Source organism: Microcebus murinus, chromosome 24 (assembly GCF_040939455.1).
Source record: "Microcebus murinus isolate Inina chromosome 24, M.murinus_Inina_mat1.0, whole genome shotgun sequence".
Classification (NCBI taxonomy): Eukaryota; Metazoa; Chordata; class Mammalia; order Primates; family Cheirogaleidae; genus Microcebus; species Microcebus murinus.
The window spans coordinates 3769956-3795965 of record NC_134127.1 but is presented as its reverse complement, the minus strand read 5'-3'; the positions used below and the strand labels follow the sequence as shown (position 1 = coordinate 3795965).

The following is a 26010-nucleotide window of genomic DNA, read 5'->3' as shown; positions in this document are numbered from 1 at the left end:
AAACCTCCAAGGCAGGGCAGCAAAGCCTACCTGAAGAAAATAGAGGTGTTGGTAACTGTCACATTGGATTTTTCTTTTAAGATGAATAATAAAATAAAGACATTTTTAAGAAATACTATAATGATTAAACTCATTTCGGAATTGCATACCTGAGCATCACATAAAGCAGTATAACTCACTTTGATTCTTGTGGCAGAGGCATTTTCCACCTCTGGGGCAGGGGTAGTCCTGTCTAAAATTCTACTGCTGCCAGTTAATGCCCCACATGAAAAATGGCTGTAGTCTAAAGCCATTCAAACATTTAAAGAGTAGTCATTGTATGTTTTTCAGGTGACCAGTAACTCTGATCATGGGAAACCTTGGGGGTATAAAACATTTTGTCACAATCTCCTAAACCCAGTGACAGGAAAGTGTGGTTTATCCCCCAAAATAGCCATCTCAGTGGGGATTTGATAACCAAGGGTTGCTAAATTGCCTGGTGACTGTTTAAAGTTGGGTCTAGAAAGACTTTTCTGCTTGTTGGTTCAAGATCTCACCTTCACCTGTCAGCGTACATGAGCCTAGTTTTACAAGTTCACACAAATGTGATTGGAGCCCCAGCCTCACAAGGGAATGGGAATGGTAGGAATATTTTATTAATTCGCAAATGAAAAGTGTTTGACAGTTCTGTTTGGCAGATGTAGGCACTCTCCTAGCCAGTCCACATAGCCTCTTTCTTATGTCATTGCTAGAAATATAACAATAAATGATTGATTGGTCTCCATCTTTCCTTCTGTAAGACTGCCACCTGCCAGATCACCCCCTTTCTGTTTCAGCTGTATTTATTTATTAGATGTATTGGAAGCAAGAAATTTTTGTTTACAGCATCTTATTTGATTTTTATAACAATGATGCTGTGAGATGGGACACATGTGGTTTCCATTTCACAGATTGGGAAATTGAGGCCAGAGCCTTTTACTGCTAGTATTGGGTCTTGGTCTTGAATTCAGCTCTCAAGATTACAGATCCTGACCCAAGCCTTTTGGAACATGTTATCCAGCTTTTCTCTCCAGGAAATTCACGAATCTCTCTCTTCACTGTCTGAAGAGAACATTTATCAGAGGAAATAAAGATTCTTAAAATGTTGCCAGAACAGGGTGTGTGGTGGGGGAAAGCATCCTCTTAAGTAAGTATCCTGTTAAGTCATAGCAGTTTAAAAAAAAACACAGGGGATACATCTTCCACATGTGTTAACTTGGCATATAATGTCTGAAGTATAAAACGTATTTTAGGAATTTTGAACGTCAGAAGTTTGGAAGCTTGCAGCACAATTTAGATGTAGATTAATAGGAGCAAAAATCATCACTGGGTAAGCAGTGCAATGGAATTGAAAATGTTTTGCTTAGTGCTTAACTTTAGCTCGTCAGTGAAAAATAAAGGAAAGGACAAATTCAGTGCTAGCTCTTGCTTTCCTTCTCCACCTGAGTCAGGCATGGGTGAGAAGAGGCTGGTGCATGGAGATGTGTGCAGCCTCCGAGGACTGCACCTGCTTTGTAGTAGATAGAGGAGTTTTTAAGGGGCCCGTGTTGGTGATCTATTGCTGCATAGCAAATGACTCCAAAACTTAAAACAATAAACATTTATTTCACACAGTCTTTGTAGGTGAGGAATTTGGGAGCAACTTAGCTGGGTGGTCTGGCTGGGGTCACTTGTGAGGACCAAGTCTCGATGTTGGCTGGGACTGCGGTTGTTTGGAGACTTGACTGAGGCTGGAGGGTCCTCTCCCAAGGAGGAGAGGCTCACTCATCCTCCTGACCAGTCGCAGCTGCCTGTTGGTGAGGCTCAGTTCTTCACCGCGTGGAACACTCTGCAGGGCTGCGTGAGTGTCCTCGGAGCACGGCAGCTGGCTGCCCCCAGAGCGAGTGGCACAAGAGCAAGCAGGATGGAAGCCACAATGACTTTTATGACTTAGCTTCAGAGGTGACATTTTTTCCACGGTGTCCTTTTGGTTACATATGTTAGTCCAAGGACATGAAAACCAAACGGTGAGGCTCACTGGAGCCATCTTGGAGGCTGGCTATCACAAGGTCCTTGTCTATTTTTTTGTTTTATTTCATCATATTATGGGGGTACAAGTGTTGTTAAGGTTATATATATTGCCCTTGCCTCCCCTCCCCTCCCCTTTGTCTACTTTTTAAAAAACTTGTACCAAAGGGTTTCATTTCATTGACTACAAAGCTTTTCCCAGGGTTTTCTTCCTTTGTGGGCTCTTCACTACCTCCCCACCCCTTCCTGCCATGCCATTTTTTTTTTTTTTTTTGTAGAGACAGTGTCTTGCTCTTGCTCAGGTTGGTCTCGAACTCCTGACCTCAAGTGATCCTCCTGCCTTGGTCTCCCAGAGTGCTAGAATTACAGGCGTGAGCCATCGTGCCTGACCCTGCCACCCCATATCTTAGAGTGCAGTAGCTGGAGTGGCAGGAGAAACGACACATCCCCGACCAGGGTCATGATCCTACCGCAGATGTGAGGGTACCCCGCTTGGTGGCTGCTGTCGTTGTGTGGAGGCCCCTCTCTTGCTGAACACTCCTCCCTCTTTTTCTTTATCCAGCACCAGTGTCTCAGCTCTGTGTGGGTGGTTGCTACTTTGTGAGAGAGGCAGTTGGTATTTTGAATTCTCCAGTAATTATTTCTGAAGAGATGCACATTATGGTTGTTTGGCAGTAACAGGCTGAAGTTACACAATGTCGGATCCCGGCAGAGGAGGCCCATCTGTTAGCACGTGCGCTTTCTCCCCTTGCTCTTCCTGCTGAATAGTTTTGGGATGGAAGAGTAGTCCTGTGGGGAGGACCCACCAGTCACGATTTCTGTCGGTGGTGGGGGATTTCTACTCTGTTTGCAACCTCAAACAAATGCAGGTGGTCCCGGAACCCAGGGCCATCTCATGAGTGAGGAGACATGCTCACTGTTGGGCTTGGCTTCTCTGGAGAAGGCTGTGGCTCCTGGCGGGTGGACACCTCCTGATGAGTGGGCCCCACCTCTTTCCTTATGATTGTGACCTCCAGAGGTTAGAGTTGGGGGGTCTCTTTTAAATGAAATAGCATAAAGTGCTGTTTTGGAAGTTCAGAGTGCTTTCTTCATCCTTAGTACAAGCTATTTCAGTTTATCGAGTAGTTTTCCAGATTATTCTTTACCCATAGAGTCTTTAGGTTTTAGAGGGAGCCTCTCTGAGGAGTTAGAAGCTTATCTCAGGAGAGCAGCAGGGCAGCCGGTAGGTACCCTGTCTCTTACAAAAGGCAGGTAAATGCGTCGTCCCTTAGCCTCCTGGGTAATCTCTACATTTGATGTTTTGTTGGAGGGTGGGAAGGAAGGGTCTGAACAGTTAGTTTGTTGTCTCTGTTCTATCAGAGTGTGTGTGTGTGTGTGTGTGTGTTCGCGTGCGTGTGTGCGGTGTTTTTCTGCTTTGGTTGGTGAGACATCTTAAAATTATGATGTACCTAAGAGGATGTTCTGCCTTGACTCACTCACTTGGAACACCGCCCCCCCATGCTTCTGGGTAGCCTGGACCCAGCGGCTGTCGGGAAATGTGAGCTGTGCAGCCCACATCCTTAGGATCCACCCAGCATTCCTGGAAAAGGCCTTCGTGTACGGTTGTTCCATCCTTGGACGATAAATTGTTTCTCCTTCTCTGTTTTGAGGCTGATGCCCTTGACTAAGTGGCTGAGAACGTACATATATCAAATACATTTCAGCTGTAGGAGAATCAGAGGGACTGGGAACCCAGAGATGTGAAACTGGAAAAAAACACCTCTCAAATTCTGGGCAGTCGCCTGCATGCTAATGTGTGTGATGAACAGTCTCTTCGGGTCAGACTATTTGAGCAGACGGTGGTGCCAGAACACACTTGTGTCCCCCCGAAGCCGGGGATTCAGTGTGGGAGAGGACAGGGTGGGAGGCAGGACCAGGGCGCACGTGGAGGAGGAGGGGAGAACGAGTTGGTCCTTTCTGCAGTTAACCTTAGTGTGGAGCTGGACTGCCTCTCACTACTCATTTATGCTGTTTTTCTGTATAAAAAGATAATCATTCGAGCAGGGAGTGCTTTGTGTATCTGAGCATCGATGCTGTTCTTGGCGTTCTGGGCTCTCGGCTTGTGCTTCAGGAACACAGCGGGGAGCACAGAATAAGGAACAGTGGGGAGCATGGAATAAGGCCCCTGTGCACTCAGGGTCTGGGGGAGCTGGCCAGGCTCTGTTTCCCAGATCTCTTGGCCTCCTTGACTTCCCAAGAAGTTTTAGCAGCAAAATCCAGAAGTCAAATGTTAAAAGGAATAAGTGTTAAAAATGAGAATGAAAAAAAAAAAGAAAAACTTCGCGCCCCCCCCCATCCCCAAAGAAAGTAAAACAGAAACAACTTTGGGGCTTGACAATTGTTGTATCTCCAGGATGTTCCATATACTGCACTAGGCTGTATCTTGCTGTAGGCGAGAGGGGTGATGTCATTTTTTCACCTCTTTCTGTAAATAGAATTTAGCACAGTATGGGCTTCCTTAAGAGAAATTTAAAATCCAATGTTGATGTGGTGATGAGATCTACCGCCTCTCTCAAGTGTGTGTCTCTCCAGGTGATGCAATATAAGAGATTAATTAGTCTCTGAAGTGTAAGTCTGTGTGGTGCAGTGGCACATTTTATTAGAAATCACAGGACACTGCTCCTGCTCTAGTACCCTGGGGTCTGAGCCTCTGTTGTTTAAAAAAACAAACAAAAAAACCCAGTTTTATTGAACTGTAGTTTACATGCCATGCATTTCCCTATTTAAAAGGTATATAATTCAGTGGTTTTTAGTATATCAAGAGTTGTACAACTAGTACCCCAATCTAATTTTTAGAACGTTTTATCCACCCCCACAAGCAAGAAACCCTACGCACATTAGCAGTCACACTGCACTCCTCTCCCATCCTGCCTCAGTCCTAGGCAACTATGATCTGTTTTGTGTTTCAGTGGATTTGCTTTTTCTGGATAGTTCATGTAAGTGGAATCACACACCTGTAGTCTTTTATGGCTGGATCTGCTCACCTGCCATAATGTTTTCAAGGTTTGGCTAGGTTGTAACATATCAGTACTTCATTCATTTTTGATTGCCGAATAATACTCCTTTGTGTGGATATACAATACTTTATTTACCCATTCATCAGTTGACAGACATTTGGGTTATTTCCACTTTGGAGCTATTATGAATAATGCTATGAGCATTTGTGTTCGTGGATATATGTTTTCACTACTTTTGCGTATATACCTAGGAGTGGAATTCCTGGGTCATATGGTAACTCTATGACATTTTGTATTTTTTTTTTTTTTCGCTTGCTTGCTTTTCTTTCTTTCTTTTTTTTTTTTTTAGACAAAGTCTTACTTTATTGCCCAGGCTAGAGTGCCATGGTGTCAGCCTAGCTCACAGCAACCTCAAACTCCTGGGCTCAAGCAATCCTTTTGCCTCAGTCTCCCAACTAGTTGGGACTAGAGACGCATGCCACCATGCCCAGCTAATTTTTTCTATTTTTAGTAGAGATGGGGTCTTGTTCTTGCTCAGGCAGGGCTTGAACTCCTGACCTTGAGAGATACTCCTGCCTTGGCCTCCCAGAGTGCTAGGATTACAGGTGTGAGCCACTACGCCTGGCCTATGTCTGACATTTTGAAGAACTGCCAAACTATTTCCCAAAGTGGCTGCACCATCTTACATTCCTGCCAGCAGTGTATAACAGTTTCAGTTCAGTTCCTTGCTAGCACTGAGAGCAGCTGTTTCCTTTCCTTTCTGAAGAAATGCTGAGCGTGGTCCATTCACTGATTTCCTAAGCCTCTCCTGTAGCCCGTACCTTAGATGCATTGCATTCATTCATCCCAGCTCCCACTTTGCTTCTAAGTCAATAATAAAGGTTATTTTTAAAATACAATCTTGACGGCTTTCAAAAATAGAGAACTATTTTATATAATGCTTCTAGAGATTTCTCTTCTGCTGAATATAAAGGCATATCCAAAAAGGAAGTAACCCATTTAGAAAGGGAAGTTGGTGACGTAAGAAACTGATTCCCTCCCAGTCAGAAGTCCAGCAGTGGTAGTGTTTTCTTTGTAAAAACATGTTGCAGACCATCAGGCGGAAGTAAAGTGAGGAGGAGGTAGCTGTTCCCTCCCGATTCAGATCTTGGCTGTTCTCCGGAAGGGACTTGAATGTGGCGTTTGCCTCCTTAACTGGTCTATAGGCCGTGTGCACGCATTGCGATTCCTTTGTGCCTGTGCCTACCACAGCATGTGCTGCCGGTCATAAGGACCTGTGGTTGGTTGCATGGATGATTATCTTTAAAAATATTCTGTGGGTTTGATTCTAGGGGTTCCGGTCCCGAGGAAGCTACCAGTTTAATTACAGAGTGCTGACAGAACATCTGGTTTAGATCTCTATGTAGAATTTCTCAGTACTGTGGCTTACAGTCAATTGCTTTTATACATTTGTAAAATTTCCCCTTGGTGCTGGGCAAAGTTTGAAGCATCTTCTGCATATCTTTCTTGTGGCCCTCAGTAGCAGAGACCCACACTTGGTCTTGAGTTCAGAAATCTAGGCCAGTGCCTTGGTCACTAGGGGTCCTACCCTCTAGTTGTGAGAGGCTTGCTTAATATGAGACACAGTATGACCCAGGGGGTTGTGGGAAGCTGTGGGTCACCCCCACTAATGAGGCAGAATTAGAGCAGTGATGGGGGAGTAGTCCCATCTGTTTGAGGTATCTGGCCCAGCTTGGGCGTGCAGATTTCTTATGTCTCCTGAGTGCTCAGAAGCATGACATGGGGGTGGGGGAGTTTGTTCCTAGAGACTGCCCCTCTTCTTCTGTCCTGACTCTCTCCTGCCTGTCCCTCAGTGGCTGTGGCAACATAGAGCAATATTCTTGGCTCTGTCATACTGTAAGTGTTGAGCCCAGAGCCCTTCTTCCTTTGTGTTCCAAGAATCTAAGACAATTAAAGCAAAACTTGGGTTATCTCAGGTTCATCCTATGAATTAAGAGAAATCAGATTAATGAAGGTAGCTCTAGAGTTAACTGGCAGACTGTAGCATGGTTGAGCCGTGCCCTGCATGTGCTCCACTGCCTGTGTGGCCGTGTGTGTGTATAAATCCTGCCCCTGGGTCTTGGGAGGAGAAGGTGAGGAGGGCTGGCTGGGGTCAGGGGTGGGAGTCCTGCAGTGAAATGGAGACAAAGAAGAAATTAGTAGACGGGGATTAGGTTTGGCGTCAGAAGATATTTTTATGCTTAACAAAAGCATTCTAGGCCTTTATTATTGCTCTTAGATAGACTGTGTTTCTCTACTTAATTGGGGCTAACTTGTACATTGCAGGATGTATGGTGCCTTTTCTATATCAGTTCTCCAATTCTCCAGTGCCAACTGGGTGTTTGACAAATCAATCAAATTGGTTTCTGCTACTAGCTACCTAGAGTTAGCATCAGACTCTCACGCTAGGACTCTAACATCAGACTCTAACGGAGGTTTCAGGGCTCAGTCTTATAAGACTGCCTTCACTTCAGACAGCAGTCAGAGTCCCAGGCCCTCAGGTCACCTGCACTTCTGTCCAACCTGGTTAAAAATTGAGGCATTCCAATACTGGTATACTCCCCAACTCCAGGTTTGATAATTCACTAGAATGACTCCCAGAACTCAAGAAAATCCTTTACTTATGTTTACTGGTTTACCATAAAGGATACAGCTCAGGAACAGCCAGATGGAAGAGATGCACAGGACAGGGTCTGGGGAGGGGTGAGGAGCTTCAGTGCCCTTCACCGGCTGCCACCCTCCTGGCTGTCACCCTCTCAGCTGCTCTAAGTGTCCGCCAGCCCAGAAGTCCTCTGCATCAGCTTGCTCTAGAGTTTTTATAGCCCCATCTCCAGCCCCCTTCCCCTCTCCAGGAATGGGTGTAGGGAGGGCTGAAAGTTCCACGTTCTGATCCTTCTGGTGGTGAGGCCCCACCCTGGTCACCTGGATGTGAGATATTGTTGTGGGTTTTGAGTTCAGAAAGACCAATGTGTATGTGTGTGAGATACAGGAGGCTTGTCCACATTTCAACAGCTTTCTCAATTGTCATATCAGATATTTAGAAACCCATCAAAAAGCTAAAGGAGAGGACATGGTGGACAGATCTCAAAGGAGCTCACAGGCAGTATCTCCCCACAAAGTTAAGATCTGGGAGGGAGAAGCCAGGCATATTTGAGAATAATGCTCAATTGGAAGTGTTAATATACATCTATACATCGTTTTCCAAGTGGTTGTTTTATCTCCTCTTAAATGAGATTCTACATGCAAAAGCAGCTTCCAGTATATGTTAGGCGAAGTTTTTCTGAAGTTTCAAAAATACTTTGTGATAATGACGTTTCCCCTCTTCTAAGGCTTTCAAGGTTCTTCATAAACTTGTATTTTAACCCAATATATTTTCAGCATACTAGAGTGCAAACTAGAATGTTAAGCTGTTTTTACCTCAGTACTTAAAATTCTGGCATTCCATGCCTTTTCTTTTAAAAATATTGCAGAGAGGGAGGGAAGAACTTGTTTTACATGAGAATAGTCTTTATCCCACATAGGCATAAAAGGCATCTGCTGTTTTAAGAGCAGCCTGTGGGTGATTCACACAACCTTGTAGAGTTAGGGAAGGCTGATTATTGAAAGAAAGAGTTTCATTAACAGCAACAAATGTGGCAGAAATGGAAATGCTGGTCTATTTTTGGATTTCCTCTGTGTTTGCTTTGAATTTATCTACTGATCTAATCTCTAAAGGTCTGTGTTCACCAAGCCCACAGGCAGTGCTGTGCTTGTCAGAATAAAACTCATCATTCTAGGGAGAGAGCTTTTCTGTGCCCTGGAAGAAGATTTTTAGGGAATACAAAATTTTTGTGCAAATGGAAAGGCACATAAAGGTAGGTTAGTTACATAACAGTATGGAAAGCAAGGACCAACAGCTGTGGCTAGACCTCTTAATTGGTGGAAGATTGGGAACTGGAGCCTACGGAGAATCTGGGTGTTTTACTTCTTACTAAAATTTACTTGTGGGATACTTGAATGCCAGGTTCTGTTTTAGGGCAGCACTGGATATGTGGGTTGAGATGGTACCGGGATACTTGCTGATTGATAGATAGCACAAGTGCCAAATAAAATCCTACCCAGACATCTTTTTGGGGTATGTGGTTAGTTTGTGTTTTTTCTTGTTTTGTATTCTCACAGCACCCAAATTGGTTTAATAGGTAAATGAGCAATATCTTCCTCCGCCCCGTTAGGACTTTCTGTTGGTGACTGAAGAGACTCAGGTGGGGTCTGCAGTGAGTAGGTATAGCTACTTATTTAGCTAGCAAGCTTATTTACCTGGTACCTGTCCTGAGCTGGCCAAGAAATAAGACTGAGCAGGTGTCTTTCCAGCGGATCTCTCTCAGCCGTCTGCTCAGCCTGAGAACTGCAGCCAGATGAGGGGTGTCTGTCTTCCTTCCCCGTTCCACAAGGGCAGGGCTGCAGGCTTTCTGGTGTAGTAGAAAAGGTTTCTGTAACACCCACGTGAACACTGCTTCAACCTCGATTTCCAGACACAAACACCAATAAGAGGACTGTGTGGGGCAGAAGCTATTTCACACAAAGCCCTTTGCTTTGTTTCCATATCTGTAGCTATCCCTGGTAGGTATGGAGTGAGGGGATGACAGCCACTGACCCTCCTTAATCTGCAGAAGCTGTCTGTGTTCAGAGACAATGGCTGGGCAGGGCTGGGGCTAGAGCTTTTGTTTTAGGCTGCGAAGTGTGCTCCTCCTTCCTCCTCAGCTTTCAGCCCAGCCCTGTCCCTGGGAGGTACACCCTCCCACTCCAGAATTTCAGGCTATCAACTTGGTGAAAGGATCCTATAAGATCATAATACTGTATTTTTACTGTACCTTTTCTGTGGTCAGATACAAAATACCACTGTGTTGCAGTTGCCTACCATATTCATTGCAGTCACCTGCTGTACAGGTTTGTAGCCTAGCAGCAATAGGCTGTACCATATAGCCTAGGAGTCTAGAAGGCTACACCTTCTAGGTTTGTGTAAGTGCACTCTGTGATGTTCCCACAGCACCAGAATCACCTAACAACACGTTTCTCAGAATGTATCTCTGTCGTTAAGCAATTATATTCCCTGTTCCAGAGAATAGAATTCAGATAATCAGAGTGTTTCAAACATAAGTAGAAAGTGGAACATAAGCTACCATGGCCAGCCCAGAAGCACCTCTCTGTAGACCCCAAAACTAAAGAACCAAATTAAAAAAATTAGTTGGGGCTGGGTGCGGTGGCTCACGCCTGTAATCCTAGCACTATTGTGGGCCAAGGCCGGTAGATCATTCAAAGTCAGGAGTTTGAAACCAGTCTGAGCAAGAGCGAGACCCTGTCTCTACTAAAAATAGAAATTAATTGGCCAACTAAAAAAATATATGTAAAAAAAATTAGCTGGGCATGGTGGCATATGCCTGTAGTCCTAGCTACTCAGGAGGCTGAGGCAGGAGGATCGCTTGAGCCCAGGAGTCTGAGGTTGCTGTGAGCTAGGCTGACGCCACGGCACTCACTCTAGCCTGGGCAACAGAGTGAGATTCTGTCTCAAAAAAAAAAAAAAAACAAAACACAAAAATTAGTTGGAAAGCATATGCACAGCAAATGAAAGGAGGTACTTCCTGTCATAACATTTATTAATAATATAGGCTAATTAATTTGGGGGCAAATATCACTTTAAGTATAAATTCTACACATTTATTACCACTATTTTAGAAGTGGAATATTTATTTTACCAAATCCATCATGATTTATTTGGGTAACAAATTCTTCTAGTACATCAATTTGATGTATAGTAAAATGATTCAAAGAAAAATTTGGATGGGGAACTGAAAGGTTGGGGAACAATAACTTTACTGAGTGTCTACCATGTTATGTTGTATATCACTTGATCTGTTAATGCAAAATAGTTTTCTAGGTGTAGAAATGGTGGCTCGGGGCCAGACACCTGTAATCTTAGCACTCTGGGAGGCCGAGGCGGGTGGATTGCTCGAGGTCAGGAGTTTGAAACTAGCTTGAGCAAGAGCGAGACCCCATCTCTACTATAAACAGAAATAAATTAATTGGCCAACTAATATATATAGAAAAAATTAGCCGGGCATGGTGGTGCATGCCTGTAGTCCCAGCCACTGGGGAGGCTGAGGCAGTAGGATCGCTTGAGCCCAGGAGTTTGAGGTTGCTGTGAGCTAGGCTGATGCCACGGCACTCTAGCCTGGGCAACAAAGAGAGACTCTGTCTCAAAAAAAATAAATAAAAATAAAAACAATGGGATTTATGTGATTAAAACATACAAAATAACTAAATTAGAGTCTACTTAAAATCTATTTTTCAATAGTGTTTGGGTTACATGTTATTGAAAGAACCTTGATTTATGTAAGTCAGTAGTTACAAATAATAAATTTTTAAACAGTTCAGCTTAGTACCTGAGTGTATGCTTTAATTAAACTATTCCAGATGTCCTACTTTTTTTATTTTTATTTTTTGAGACAGAGTCTCACTCTGTTGCCCCGGCTAGAGTGCCGTGGCATCAGACTAGCTTACAGCAACCTCAAACTCCTGGGTTTAGTAATCCTCCTGCCTCAGCCTCCTGAGTAGCTGGGACTACAGCATGCACCACCATGCCCTGCTAATTTTTTCTATATATTCTTAGTTGGTCAGTTAATTTATTTCTATTTTTAGAAGAGACACGGGGGTCTTGCTCTTGCTCATTCTCAGGCTGGTGTTCCAGATGTCTTAAAGAAGAGCAGAAGGGAGTTCGTGTTTCAGAATTGTTACTAACAATATCTTTTTTTTTGAAACAGTCTCACTCTGTTGCCCTAGCTAGAGTGCCTTGGCATCAGCCTAGCTCACAGCAATTTCAAAGTCCTGGGCTCAAGCGATCCTTCTGCCTCAGCCTCCCGAGTAGCTGGGACTACAGGCACGTGCCACCATGCCCAGCTAACTTATATATATATGAGTTTTTTTAGTTGTCCAGCTAACTTCTTTCCATTTTTTTAGTAGAGACAGGGTCTTGCTCTTGCTTAGGCCAGTCTCGAACTCCTGAGCTCAAACGATCCTTCCTCCTTGGCCTCCCAGAGTGTTAGGATTACAGGCATGAGCCACCACCCCTGGTCTGTTACTAACAATATCTAATGATTGATTTAATTTATTAAGTTTTTAGACATGAAAAAGTACATAAAATGGTTTCTCTCATAAGTTTAAATCTTTTTGGTAGAAAATATAACACTGAAATATTTAAAAATATCATTTTTAAAAAAAAGCTCAGACACTTCAGTGACCCTATTTATTAAGTAGTGATTGTTTCAAAGCAGATTTCCTGTTTCGTTTGTTTTCAGATTCTCCAACACCAACCGAGTGTCCAGCAGTTGAGTTCTGACACCATCTGTTTTTAGCATAGACCCCACAAGTTAAGGGCTCAGTCCCACATGACTGCCCCCACTTCAGAAGCCAGTCACAAGTCTCGGTACCTCGGTACCTCTGACCTTAAATTGGGGGTTCCCATAACCCTTTCTTCAAGTTGTGTATTTAACATCCAAAGACTCAGATCTGCTCACTGCATAAAATTCTGACCCTGAAGCTATTGAGCCATTCCTGGGAACCTTTTGTTTCTGTGCCGATGAGCATCCCCACAGCTAGCTAAGCTGTTGGTGTCTAAAGATTCCTCCTGACCAGGTTTAACCTATATTATATACATTGCAATAGACTTTTTTTTTTTTTTTTTTTGAGACAGAGTCTTGCTTTGTTGCCCAGGCTAGAGTGAGTGCCGTGGCGTCAGCCTAGCTCACAGCAGCCTCAAACTCCTGGGCTCAAGCGATCCTACTGCCTCAGCCTCCCCAGTAGCTGGGACTACAGGCATGTGCCACCATGCCTGCCTATGTTTTCTATATATATTAGTCGGCCAATTAATTTCTATTTATAGTAGAGACAGGGTCTCTCTCTTGCTCAAGCTGGTTTTGAACTCCTGACTTCGAGAAATCCGCCCACCTTGGCCTCCCAGAGTACTAGGATTACAGGCGTGAGCCACCACACCTGGCCTGCAATAGACTCTTGATCTATTTAGCCTTTTTCTAAATAGCTCTGCTGGCATACTTGTTATTCACATCCCTTCAATAGTGCACATGTACAATTTGGGGTAGGAAAATTGATTTTAGGCTATATGCCAGCTGTTCTCTTTCAGCCTGTGCCACCATCCTTGCTGAATTTTGGAGGTGCTTAGTAAAAGCAAAAAGGGGAGGATTTGCTGTTTGTTTATGTGAATTCAGGTGGTAGAGAATATTTACGAATGCCAGAAAGATAATTCTTTCATAGAAGGCTTTTGTGTTTTGTTTTAGAATCACAAGAAGCTGATGAACGACTGGTAGCTGAAGTGGTTGGAAAATGTTCATCTGAGAATTGTTCTAGACCTTCAGAAAATGAGGTATCTCAGCAGGCTGCTGGTTCTCACTTAGTCAAGGATTTCAAAGAAGAACCTGAACACGATACTAGCAAAATTTTGGTCGTGAGGCCATTTTCAATAGAAACCAAGAATTCCACAGACCTCCCGGCAGCTCAGGGAACAAAAGCTGCTCATGGCTGTGTGACTGCAGTCTCAGGTGAGGCCTTGCCCCCCAGTGCAGCCGGCGCCATCCAGGACCAGGCAATGACAGAAGGCAGCATGGGGGTTACGCTTGAGGCACCCACAGAAGCTGATCTCAAGGCCGGAAGCTCCTGTCCCGAGCCCGTGCCCTGCAGAAGCAAACTAAGAAAGCCCAAACCCATCTCTCTAAGGAAGAAAACAATTGGAGGAGAGTTCTCAGACCCTGAAACTGCTTTGGAAGGCACGCATCTCTCCAAGGCATCCTGCCAATATCCCGGAGAACTGGATGGGAACACAGATCCTTCTTTGCTAGGAGAAATCTCAGGCTCCCTCAGTAGTGATACCAGTGATTTGGGGGTCGAGCTACCGGAGGAGGCAAGGAGCTCACCTCTGAAGCTTGAGTTTGATTACACAGAAGATGTGGAAAATGCAGAGGCCAGGAAAGCCCTTCCAAGGAAACTTGGCAGGAAACTTGGTAACAAACTGACTCCCAAGATACCAAAAGATGGCATCAGTAAGCCAGCAGGTGTAGAGCAGCCTGCAGACCCACCAAGAGAAGTACCTGTCTCTCAGGCGTCTTCTAAACTAGATCCCAGTCAGTGGGACAACCCCAGCTTTGATCCCTTTGGGAGCCGCTCCATCCTGCAGAACTCCCCTCCCGTCTCCTCTAAGGGTTCCTACCACTTTGACCCAGATAACTTTGACGAATCCATGGATCCCTTTAAGCCAACTACAACTCTAACAAGCAGTGACTTTTGTTCTACCACTGGTAATCACGTTAATGAAATCTTAGACTCACCCAAGAAGGCAAAGTCGCGTTTAATAACGTGAGTGATGAAGGGTGCTGGGTATTGTGCTCTGTGGGTCCATGTGAGTTTGGCAGCCTGCTGCTTTGGTTTTGGTGAACTGACTTGATCTTTGAAGAGCAGCGGGGCAGATGCAAAGCTCATGACTTTTTACTTCGGTCTTCACTATTTTGCTTAACTCTTATGTGGAATCAGAAACACCAGAGATTTCCTTTTGAGATTTCTGCCTTATTTCTGAATCCTTGGCTTATTCTGTTTAGCGTGGGGTTTTTTAAGTTTGTTTGTTTGTTTTTGGTTTGTTTTTATTTTTAAAAGTAGCATGAGATAGGCAAGTAGAGATTTGATAGTTTCCAGAAATCCTAGCTGTGCTTTCAGGAATCACACTTTATATACAGAATTCAAGTGTCAGTGCTAACCACCTTCTTCATATTCTCTATGGATAAAACAAAAATCCCAGGACTAAAAATTACCTGTCTAGTGTCAATAATGTGTGGGAAATGTTCTAAAAAGGTCTTTTTTTTTTTTTTTTTTTTTTGAGACAGAGTCTCACTTTGTTGCCCAGGCTAGAGTGAGTGCCGTGGCATCAGCCTAGCTCACAGCAGCCTCAAACTCCTGGGCTCAAGCAATCCTACTGCCTCAGCGTCTCGAGTAGCTGGGACTACAGGCATGTGCTACCATGCCCGGCATATTTTTTGTATGTATATTTTTAGTTGGTCAATTAATTTCTTTCTATTTTTAGTAGAGATGGGGTCTCGCTCAGGCTAGTTTTGAACTCCTGATCTCGAGCAATCCGCCCACCTCGGCCTCCCAGAGTGCTAGGATTACAGGCATGAGCCAGTGCGCCTGGCACCAAAAAGGTCTAGGAGAAGTCTTTTTACTTAAACAGAAAGCTGTGATTTTTGTTGGAAACAAACCTCTGACTAAAAGTTGATGAGAATTCTTATCTCTGTGTGTATCTTCTGGCTGATCAGGAAGGAGGTGAATTTTCAATAGGATCGAAAATAATTTAAATAGTTAAATCTGACTAAATTGGTTGGTTAGTCTTTTGTCAAGTGCCGTCTCCTCTCCCTCCCCCATTTCTCCTGGGAAACCTAGATAGACTTTTGCAAGGTCCTTGGAGTTCTCAGGTGATCACCTTGGGCCACATTCCGTGTTAAGTTTCAGTTTAACTTTGTTACAAGATTACTTTATCACAAAATTTAAGTGGAGTAGGTTGCAATACAGTCGTTGACCGTTTAGCAACGGGGCATAGTTCTGGGAAATGCGTCGCGAGGTGATTTTGTGGCTGTGCGAACCTCACAGGGTGCACTCACACAAACCTAGACAGTGCAGCCTGTTGCTCCCAGGCCCCGCACCTGTGCGGCAAGTCACTGCACTGAGTTCTGTAGGCAGTTGTACCACAGTGTAAGCATTTGTGTATCTAAACATATCTAAATGTAGAACAGGTACAATAAAATGTGGTAAGAAAAATAAAAAATGATGTACCTGTATAGGGCACTTAACCATGAATGGAGTTTGCAGGACTGGAAGTTGCTCTGGGTGAGTCAGTTAGTGAGTAGCGAGTGAATGTGAAGCCTAGGATGGTACTGTGCACTACTGTAGACTTTACAAACTCTGGACACTTAGGCTACACTAAATTTGTTTATTTTTTTTTTAATTTGTCTTTCTTTAATGAATTAACTTTAGCTTATCATAACTCTTTTTTTTTTTTTTTGGAGACAGGGTCTGGCTATGTTGCCCAGGCTGGTCTCAAACTCCTGGCCTCAAGTGAACCTGCCTTGGCCTCCCGTAGTGCTGGGATTCCGAGTGTGGGCCACTGTGCCTGGCTATTATTATAGCTTTTTTACTATATAAAATTTTCTTTAAAAACTTTTTTACTTTTGTGATAACATTTAGCTTAAAACACAAACACATTGTACAAAAATATTTTTATATCCTTATTCTATAAGCTTTTATGTATTTTAAAAATTTTTTACTTATTTTTTTACTTTTTAAACTTTTTTGTTAAAACCTAAGACACACACACATTAGCATAGGCCTACACAGAGTCAGGATCATCGAGATATCACGAGGTGATAGGAATTTTTCAACTCCATTATAATCTTATTGCCCCCAACGTATATGTAGATTGTCATTGACTGAAACATCATTATGTGGCACATGATGGTATATACCTTCGCAACCCGGTGGCATTTTTACTAAAAATTAGATATGAAGAAGAACCAATGACATGGAGGATGAAGTAGGAAAAGGGAGTATGAGATGTACCACCTTTGTAGGCGTCACTGTAGATCAATCAGGGAAATACTTTTCAGCATTACTATGGCTTAGGGAAAAGCTCCAGATGGCAGGTGAATGACAGCGGAAAGGAAAATACCCAGAGTTTTAAAGAGCAGAAGGATGGATTTCAGGACCAAGAAAGTTGAACCATATGCTAATCAGTTCTTTGGCAGACTCAGAACATTCCCCCAAAATTTCTGAAGGGAATGAAGTGTCATTAGTGGCGCTTGATCTGTTCTTTGATTATATATGAACAGTTAAATGTTTGTTGAAAAATATTGTCGAATGGGGTCTTATTTTGTGTCCTTTAAAGTTAGTTACCTATGTTGTCTAGAGAGTGCGTGGGGTATGTAGTGGGCACATCACTGCCGGGTCCTTCCCCCTCTAAACCTGGGGTGCTTCTGCCTGCCAGAATTGTGAGTCATTTGGGAGCCTTCCTTCCCTCTGCATGCAGCCCTGCATTCATGTTAGGTAAGATTCAATCTGGGCCAAAGAGAGGGAAGTTTACTCTGTACTTTATGTTCAGCAGCATTTGCCTCCTATTCTATTTTTGTCCAGTGAACTTTTTGATCTAGTATACTTCATAGGGTTTTTTTTTTTTTTAGGCACACAATGAAAATTCTTGTCCACCTTGTTCTTTCTACAGGAAAGGAATTCTAGACTTCTTGTGTAATGCTGGGATTTTGATTAGCAAATCCCTTCATGCATCGGAAAGACTGAAAACACCCATACTTGGTGGTGGAATCTAGTGGAGAATTAGGAGTTTTGCGTGAGATTCAAAAAAGATGCGTATGATTGAGATTTTGCATACCAAATAAGATAAATTATGTGAAATAATTTTATGCTTCTTAGTGATACCTACCTATTGTAGAGACATCCAGATATATTTTCTGCTATGTTTTTATTCATGCGCTGCCTTTGATATGGGTGACTAGACATTTTAGAGTAAGCATGCTCAGCAGTGAAATAATGTTTTTATTCAGTCACAGATATTTGGAAGGATACTTTTCATCTACAAATGTGAATTGGTGGCATTTCTGAGTGTTTCTACCACTCTCTCGCTCCATTATAGTTGAGGTCCTGTTAATCATTCACTCACCAGTGATAACATTCATAAATATGACATTTTTAGTTTGTATCTCACCTCATAGAGAGAACTGTGCAGCTTTTGCATCTACCAGACTAGAGATAAATAAACCAGTCTTTACATGATTTTTTTCTCCATCTGTCTGTCTCTTTCCTGTCTCTAATTTTGTTGGTGCATCAGGACTACTGAACAAGTGAAATTTCTCTGTTTTCTGTTGTAAGTACTCCTGCTGTTTCTGTTTGTCCCTGGGACTGCTGGCAGTTTCCTCTCCCAGCCATCTCTCCATAGCATGTTGGCTTCTATTTCTGAGTTTAATTTTCTGATGATTTTTTGCATCTCATCTGCCACTTCATGAGTCAGCTTAGCCTTGCAATTGCCTGCACCTGAAGGAGTGGGGCTCCGCCTTCCCGCCTTAGGTGCAAGAGCTCTCGCTCCCTGGCTTGGCGGGTGTCATGTAGCGCTTTGACAGTACCAAGAGCTGGCTTGGCCCCGACATCATCACACAGCAGTGGTTTGAGGGACTGCTCTGCTATTTAATACTGGATATCATTGACTTTTTTGATAGGATAAGACTGGTGACTTGGAATAGGTGATAAATAATACTGAGTCAATTCAAGCTTGGTGGCAGAGGATGGCATTATGCAAGAGCATTAGGGAAAGGGGAGCATGAACTGGTGATCATATGCACATTCTGGTGACTTATGTGCTTGCCTTTTAATTTTTTTTTCACAAAAGAAAAAATTTTGCAAGTAATTTTTTCCCTTTTTTTGGTCAAAGTGGCATTTTTGCTGGAAATTTCAAGTTTATTAAGACAGAACAGAATCCGAATTAGTCCTATGACCACAAATTATGTGCTAGTCTAAAACTAACAGGTGGTCGAAGCTTGCCCAGTTTTAGGTTTTGCACAGTACGTGGTGTTCACCTTTCATCTACTATCTAATAGGAATGGTAATGATTTACTCAGATACTTGTACTTTTATACTTTCTGTTGACCACAGTTCTTTCTGTTAGCACACAGGTCTAGACTGGAGCTGTCTTATGCAACTTCTGTGGCTTTCAGTGCAATAAAGAATTTTTAAAGAATGGTCCAGCGTGATGATTTTTCTAATGAACATCAAAACCAATTGAGCAAGGATCAGAAGAACTGAATGTGACTAGCTGCTAAGGTTATGGTGTCTGAACGGCTTTTGATGGTGTGTAATTAAAAAAACGTGGACGTTAGCATACTGGTGTTTGACTACCCATAGAAGCAAGCAAGGTGGTCTTTTCCGAGAATGAGCCCAGCTGTAGTTCTTTGCTTACCCATCTCTTGAGAGATGATTCAGAGGCATAAAAGGTGTCTCTGCCTCCCTGACGTGTAGATGTATGATTTGTGTCGTGCTGTATGCTTTGGCTTCTATCTGCACACACTGCTGTCTGCTCCATCTCATACCTTGAAAGTGGTCGATGTGATTCCAAACTGGCTTGTTTTTTTTTTTTTTCCTCTTTACAGGAGTGGCTGTAAGGTGAAGAAATATGAAACTCCATCTCTTGCTTTGGATACATGTTCTCAGGTAAGTCTGTGCCTGTCACCAGAATGTCACGTAGACCAGTGGTCCCCCAGTTGGAGTTTGCATCCCTCTAGAGGGTGGTTCTAGACTTTCCAATGGATGTTTGTATCTTAATGTCCTAAAACCATCCAAGAAGGCCCCTGAAGACAAGGGAGCCCTTTCACAATGATCCTTTCTTCACTTTTCTTTTTGTAAAATTTCTACTCTAAATCTTACAAAGATGCATCACTGCAGGGTGTGAAAACCTCTGTGGCACCAAACAAAGGGTTCTGAGAAGGTAATTGACACTAATAACTGGAGAATGCTTTTTTTGGCGGGGATGGGTGGTTGGGAGGGTTGGGGGGGTTGGGAAGCAGAGCCCTGGCTGAAAGCCAGGCACACATGCTTCCTGGAGAATACATTTTTTAAAAGTCGGATAGTTTTTATTGCTTTCAACAAAATAGGAGGATCTGAGTTATTGGCTGATAGGTCATTAAAAATAATTTTTGATGATAGAACTTTTTGGCATATTACTTAAAAAGAGGTTCAAAAGAGATAGGCACATGCCACCATGCCCACCTAAAAACTTGTAACATTTTGAAAATAAATTGTGCAATAGTAAATGTAATAACTCTCCAGAAGAAAAATTTTAACACCTTGAGACTTATGGTCAAAGAAAAAAAATTTTTTTTTAAAATTTTTTAACAGAGAATAGGATAGAAAGACCTTCAAAAGACTTTCAGGCTGGGCGCAGTGGCTCACTCTTGCAATCCCAGCACTTTGGGAGGCTGAGATGGGAGGATCACTTGAGACCAGAAGTTCCAGACCAGACTGGGCAACACAGTGAGACCCTGTCTCTATAAAAAATAGAAATATTAGCCGGATGTAGTAGTGTATGCCTGTAGTCACAGGTACTTGGGAGGCTGAGGCAGGAGGAGGATTATTTGAGCCCAGGAATTTGAGTTTGCTGTGAGCTATGATAATGGCCACAGCTTTCTAGCCCAGGCAACAGTGAGACCCTGTCTCAAAAAAAAAAAAAAAATGACTTTCAGCCATACAAAGATATTTGATTGGATTAATTTATTGATGGAAGTGGAGTAGAAATACAAATTCAGACAGAAAAAGGAATAATGTAAACTTCTGACTATTAAAGAACTTGTTTGTGTGGTTTTATTTTATTTGTTTATTTTTTGAGACAAGATCTCATTCTGTTGCCCAGGCTGAAGTGCAGTGGCACAATCACAGCTCACCGCAACCTCCTACTCCTGGGTTCAAGTGATCCTCCCAGCTCAGCCTCCTGAGTAGCTGGGACTACAGGCATGCACCACCACTCCTGGCTAATGTGTTTTGTTGTTGTTGTTGTTGTTTTTGTAGAGATAGGATCTCTCTTTGTTGCCCAGGGTGGTCTTGAACTCCTGGCCTCAAGTGATTCTCCCACCTTGGCCTCCCAAAGGGGTGGGATTACAGCCATGAGCCACCATGCTCAGCCCACGTAGTTTTAAAATGGATCACAGTGTATCAAATCACTGGAGTAACTAAATTGCATTAAGCAAGTTCAATATTTAGGATATGCCAGATATTACATCCTTTGTGATTATTTAAACTTATACCGAAAAGTTCTTAGATGTCATTTGAAAATACAACAGGGTACATGGATTTTTCAAAAAAAATTGGGAGATATATGAGCAAATAAATTTGAAAATCGCAGTCTTGTACCATTTAAACTGCCTGCTTATAAATTTAGGCTAGAAAAACTCATTTTTTAAAATCTCAGACCCAAATCACAGAAGTTAGGCTCTACAAAACACAGCACCTCATGGTTGAAAGACTCCAGCTTCATCCTCGCTTCATAACCAGATCTGTGGGTAACTATATCGGTACAGGACTGTGACCGCTCTGCTCCCTTCCTGACATGTCACTTTCCCCCATGGTTCGCCTTCCTAAAGGCAGCATCTTTGTTGCATTTCCCAGGATGAAGGAGCAGTGATCTCCCAGATTTCAGACATTTCTAATAGGGACGGCCATGCTACTGACGAGGAGAAACTGGCGTCCACGTCATGTGGTCAGAAACCGGCTGGGGCCGAGGTGAAAGGTGAGCCAGAGGAAGACCTGGAGTACTTTGAATGTTCCAATGTTCCCGTGTCTGCCATAAGTCATGCGTTTTCATCCTCAGAAGCAGGTATGGAAGCACATCTTCATCCTTCTAATGTACATAAGCGTGGAAATGCCTGAAAGCCTAATACAGCAGCAGGCGCCTTAGAGAGATTACAGAATTGGGTCACTTGCAGGATGGATTTAGGGTGCTCATCTACGCTTTGCTTCTTTACCTAGAAAAGAGATGCAAAAAGTACCAGGGACATTGGGATAAGTGTGGCAGGATGTACAGGAGACACGGATGTGAGCAACTACTTGTGTTTCTTTATCAATTTATATTAATAGGGCCATATCTTAAAGTATAGGGGCCTATAAATATGTCACACATTTGACTTTTTTGTGATAATTATTACACTTGTTTAACTTACAGAAATAATAATAATAACTAGCATGTATAGTGCCTTACTTTGTGCAGGTCTTTGTTCTGAGTGTTTTGCATCTATTAACTCACTGGTCCTCACTGGGTCCTCTTTTCTGCATTCTTCAGAGAAGCAAAGTGAGGCACAGAAGTTAAGTAGCATGATCAAGGCCACTGGGCTGGTAGAAGAGAGGGATATCGTTTTCCTCACCCATTGCAAGCTTACTGGCTGAGACCTCTATAACCAAAGACAGATCTACAAGAGAAAATCATGCAGATTTATTTAATGTGTTCTATGTGACATGAGAACCTTCGGAAATGAAGACCCCAAGAGACAGTTGTGTAGAAGTGTAGTTGGAGGACAGAAGGGTATGATCTAATGGTAATGAACTGGGGGGAGTTTAGCAAGGCCTATCTGTTCAGATTACTGTTTGGTCTCTTTGTCTTCCAAGATAAGGACATTCCTTTTTTTTTTTTTTTTTTTGTGAGACAGAGTCACTTTGTCGATGGGTAGAGTACAATGGCATCATTGTAGCTCACAGCAACTTCAAACTCATGGGCTCAAGGAATCCTCCTTCCTCAGCCTCCCAAGTAGCTGGGATTACAGGCACACACTATGATGCTCGACTAGTTTTTCTATTTTTAGTAGAGATGGAGTTTCACTCTTGCCTAGGCTGGTCTCCAACTCCGGTGCTCAGCCAATCCTCCCACCTTGGCCTCCCAGAGCCAGGATTACAGGCATGAGCCACTGTGCCCAGACAGGATAAGGACATTCTTTTCCTCTGCCTATAGGGAGGAAGGAGCCCTCTGGAATGAAGGTCTTATTACCTATTTTCAGAGGAAGGTCAGAGGATTCCTTTATGGCCTGCTCTAGCTCTAGCGGGGAGGTCAGGAAAAGAGCAAATAGACCTTCCTTCTTCTGCTGTTTCTTCAAATGTCAAGACGCCATATTTTGGGGTAGTGTGTTCTGAACCCCATCACTAGTAAGTGATAGAACTGGGTTTGAATCTAAACAGGTCTGGTTCCATGGCCTTTTTACCACAGTGCCAAAGTGTGAAGAGATTATTTTCATTACACTAGGCTGCTACAGATTTTCCTGTCATGGAGGTGGTAGGTTGAAGTTGACCAGTGCACCGTAAAATCCTTCTTAACGTTCTAATGGAGAACCTGGACTAGCCTGGCCTGAAGCCTCTTACTTTAGGACTCTTCAGATTATTCTAGAGCTAAGGCCTTCTTCTGAGTCCCAAGTTACACCTGTGGCCTTAAACGTTACTTATGAATAAGTTGAGAACTTTGTTCCTGACTACATTGAACGTTACTAAAAACTTAGATCTTCTTAAGCCACATAATTTAGTTTGTGGGATTTTTATGTCTAAAATTTTAAAAGTCACGATCTGAAATCAAACCAGGGAAGGAGGTAGAAAGCCAGGACTTTGAGCAAATTATTTTCTGCACTCCTCCACCTCCTCCCCCACCCCAGGTCTCAGTCTTCCAGATGTAAAATAAATGTGCCAGGCATTGTTCCTGATTCTTCCAAGGCAACTTGGTGCTGACATCTTTCCCAAAGGCCTTGTTGACTATTCTACTTGATGCCCTATTACCCACTTACTCGGGTCAATCCTGATACTCAGACCTGCACTCATTTCTCCCATTTGAAATCTCTTTGCCACGCCCAATGCAAATCCCGCCTGTCCTTTCAGGCCTGCGAAGCGAGCTTTAAGCCCCGCCGCATTTCACCTTAGCCTTCCTGTTGTACAGCCCCCAGCGCAGCATGTTGGTTATAGAAAGATAACGATTATAATAAGCTGCTTGAGGTTAGAGACTAAGAGAGGTTCATCTTTGAATTGGCTCTGATACAAGAACATGATAAATATTTGTTGAATTAATATTCTTCCTCACTGGAAGAAATTCCCTCAACAGAAATTTATGTAGAGAGCCGGGGCTCAATTAGATACAGTGCTATCCTCAAAGTAAAAAGCGGAACAGATTGAAGCAAGCGGTTACACTGTAGCCTACCAGCTGCACTGCAAGAATGAGCAGAGGCTGTGGTCCCAGGGGTGTGCAGGCGGCAACTGGTCCTGACTGGCTCTGTTCAGTGAATCAGAGACCGTTTCCTGGGGAGAGTCACCTTGGAGCTGGGTCTTGATGGATACACACGTAGGTGTTCTCCAGGAAGGGAGGATCTCACCCAGCAATGGGAAGGAGCCTGCCGTGTTAGTAACATGCCCAGTAGCCTTCTGTGAGTATAGGGCACGTGGGAAGCAAGGTCGTACTGAGGAATTTGGGCTTGATCCTGTCGGTGTGGCAGAGGGGGAAGGTTTTGAAAGTTTTTGAGCAGGGGAGAGATGGTCGCATTTATGTTTTAAATAATTAGCTATTGACTAAAGTAGTAATTAGTTATTGCTACATGGAGGATTGAAGCTTTTAAAGTTTTGTATGTTTTTCTGTATTTTTACATTTTCCTTATTGAGTGCATATTCTGGTTATTTTAAATGTTACCTTCTACCCTAGTAGAGTGGAAAATAGATCCGAGACAAGGAGACCGGTTTGGAGGGTGTAGAGAGGATCATGCATGTAGTTTTGCAGGCTTGAAATGTAAAGCTTATTATCCTGTCTCCTATAGTAATTAGATTGAGGGCACCCTTCAGGCTGGAATTAACATTCACTCAGACTCGATAATAAAATAGCATTCAGTGTGATGGTTTCCTCCTCTTGATACAACCCCATGGTTAGTACAACCCCTTTGCCAAACTTTTTGTGGACAGACGGGGGCAGCCTCGCTGTGGAAGAGTGACAGTCTGTTCATGGCTGACTAACCGGACACTGTTCTTTCTTCTGAGTATTACGGACTTTTAACACGGAGCTGCGCAGTGCTCAGCAGAATGCCAGCACAACTTTTAAGATCCTAAAATGCTGTTCGTATGTCCGTAGTCATTCTGAGCCTGTGCCGGGGTTTCCAAGAGTCTTTCCCTAGAGAAGAAAGGAGCCAGCTTCTTAGGGTAACTGTAAAAATGACTTTCTGTGTTTTAGGTATGGAGACGAGCCAGAAGACGGAGGAAGACGGAGCTGCCGTGCTCGTGAGTCCTGGATGCGGAGGGTGGTGTGGAGCTCACGTTTGTTTTGAATCCCACGTTAATTCATTAAATAAATTCTAGTCAGTGTGAGGTGATGGGGATAAAATACAAATAAAACAGTTTCTTCACTTGCGGAGCTGAGTCTACACAGCGCTCTGTATGGGAGACACTGGCCACGTGTGGCTGTTCAGCACTTGAGCTGTGGCTGGTCTGAATTGAGGCGTCCTTTACATGTCACATACAGCCAGTTTTTGAAGACTTAGTACAAAAATAACAAAGGACTATAAAATGTCTCAGTAACTTTTTATATTGACTACATGTTGATATGGTAATATTTTGGATATATTGGGTTAACTAAACTATTATCAAAATTAATTTTACCTCTTTCATTTTACTTTTTTATTGCTACTGAAATATTTACAATTATATATGGCTTCCAATATATTTCTGTTGAACAACTACTGATAGTAAATACAAAATGCAAACCAATAATACCTTGTGGTGAATGTTGTAGTAGAATGTGTTTCAGGGGCTGTGGGAACTAGGGAAGGCCAATTCTGAGCTAATTCAAAACATTTTTTATTAATATTTCATTTTCAACTAGTTTTAGATTTGTAAAAATAGGACAAAGAATTCTTTTACATCTTTGACCCATATTCCTCAAATATTAACATTTTATATGGTCACAGGACAGTTATCCAAATCACTAATACACTTAACAGTGATATAGTCCTATTATTTAATATATTAACCTTATTCAAATTTTATCATTTATCCCACTGATGTCCTTTTTCTGGTGCCTTGTATATATTGGTCAAGACATGAAATGTGTTTTTGCTGTGGATCAAGGTAAAGTGTTTCAATCACAACCGGCTCCCATAGGATCCACTATCACCTGTGTCCCCAAGTCTATTAAAGCCATCCCAGACTTTTCTGGAGCTCACACTATGACAGGTCACAACATACGTACTTGTATATTTACAGAATGAATTGCACAAAACAGGTATTTACCTTTTTTCGTGTGATTCACTCTCATATTTCCTATTGTTTCTTTTTTTTTTTTTTTTTTTTTTTTTTTTTTTTGAGACAG

The 26010-nt window shown here is 42.8% G+C and overlaps 1 protein-coding gene across 9 annotated transcripts in view; it reads left to right on the top strand.

Annotated features, from left to right (window-relative positions):
- Nucleotides 1-26010, top strand: part of TACC1 (transforming acidic coiled-coil containing protein 1) — an 83404-nt gene that overhangs the window by 37085 nt on the left and 20309 nt on the right. For 2 of the 9 annotated variants that reach the window (XM_075997115.1, XM_012762998.3), the window contains exons 3-6: nucleotides 13388-14459; nucleotides 19298-19358; nucleotides 21306-21513; nucleotides 24877-24923. In XM_075997115.1, the coding sequence (XP_075853230.1) occupies nucleotides 13388-14459; nucleotides 19298-19358; nucleotides 21306-21513; nucleotides 24877-24923 (1388 nt within the window). Of the gene's footprint in view, nucleotides 1-13387; nucleotides 14460-17985; nucleotides 18022-19297; nucleotides 19359-21305; nucleotides 21514-24876; nucleotides 24924-26010 lie in introns of all 9 variants that reach the window. The other 7 variants (XM_075997116.1, XM_012763000.3, XM_075997117.1 and 4 more) reach the window with 5 other exon arrangements.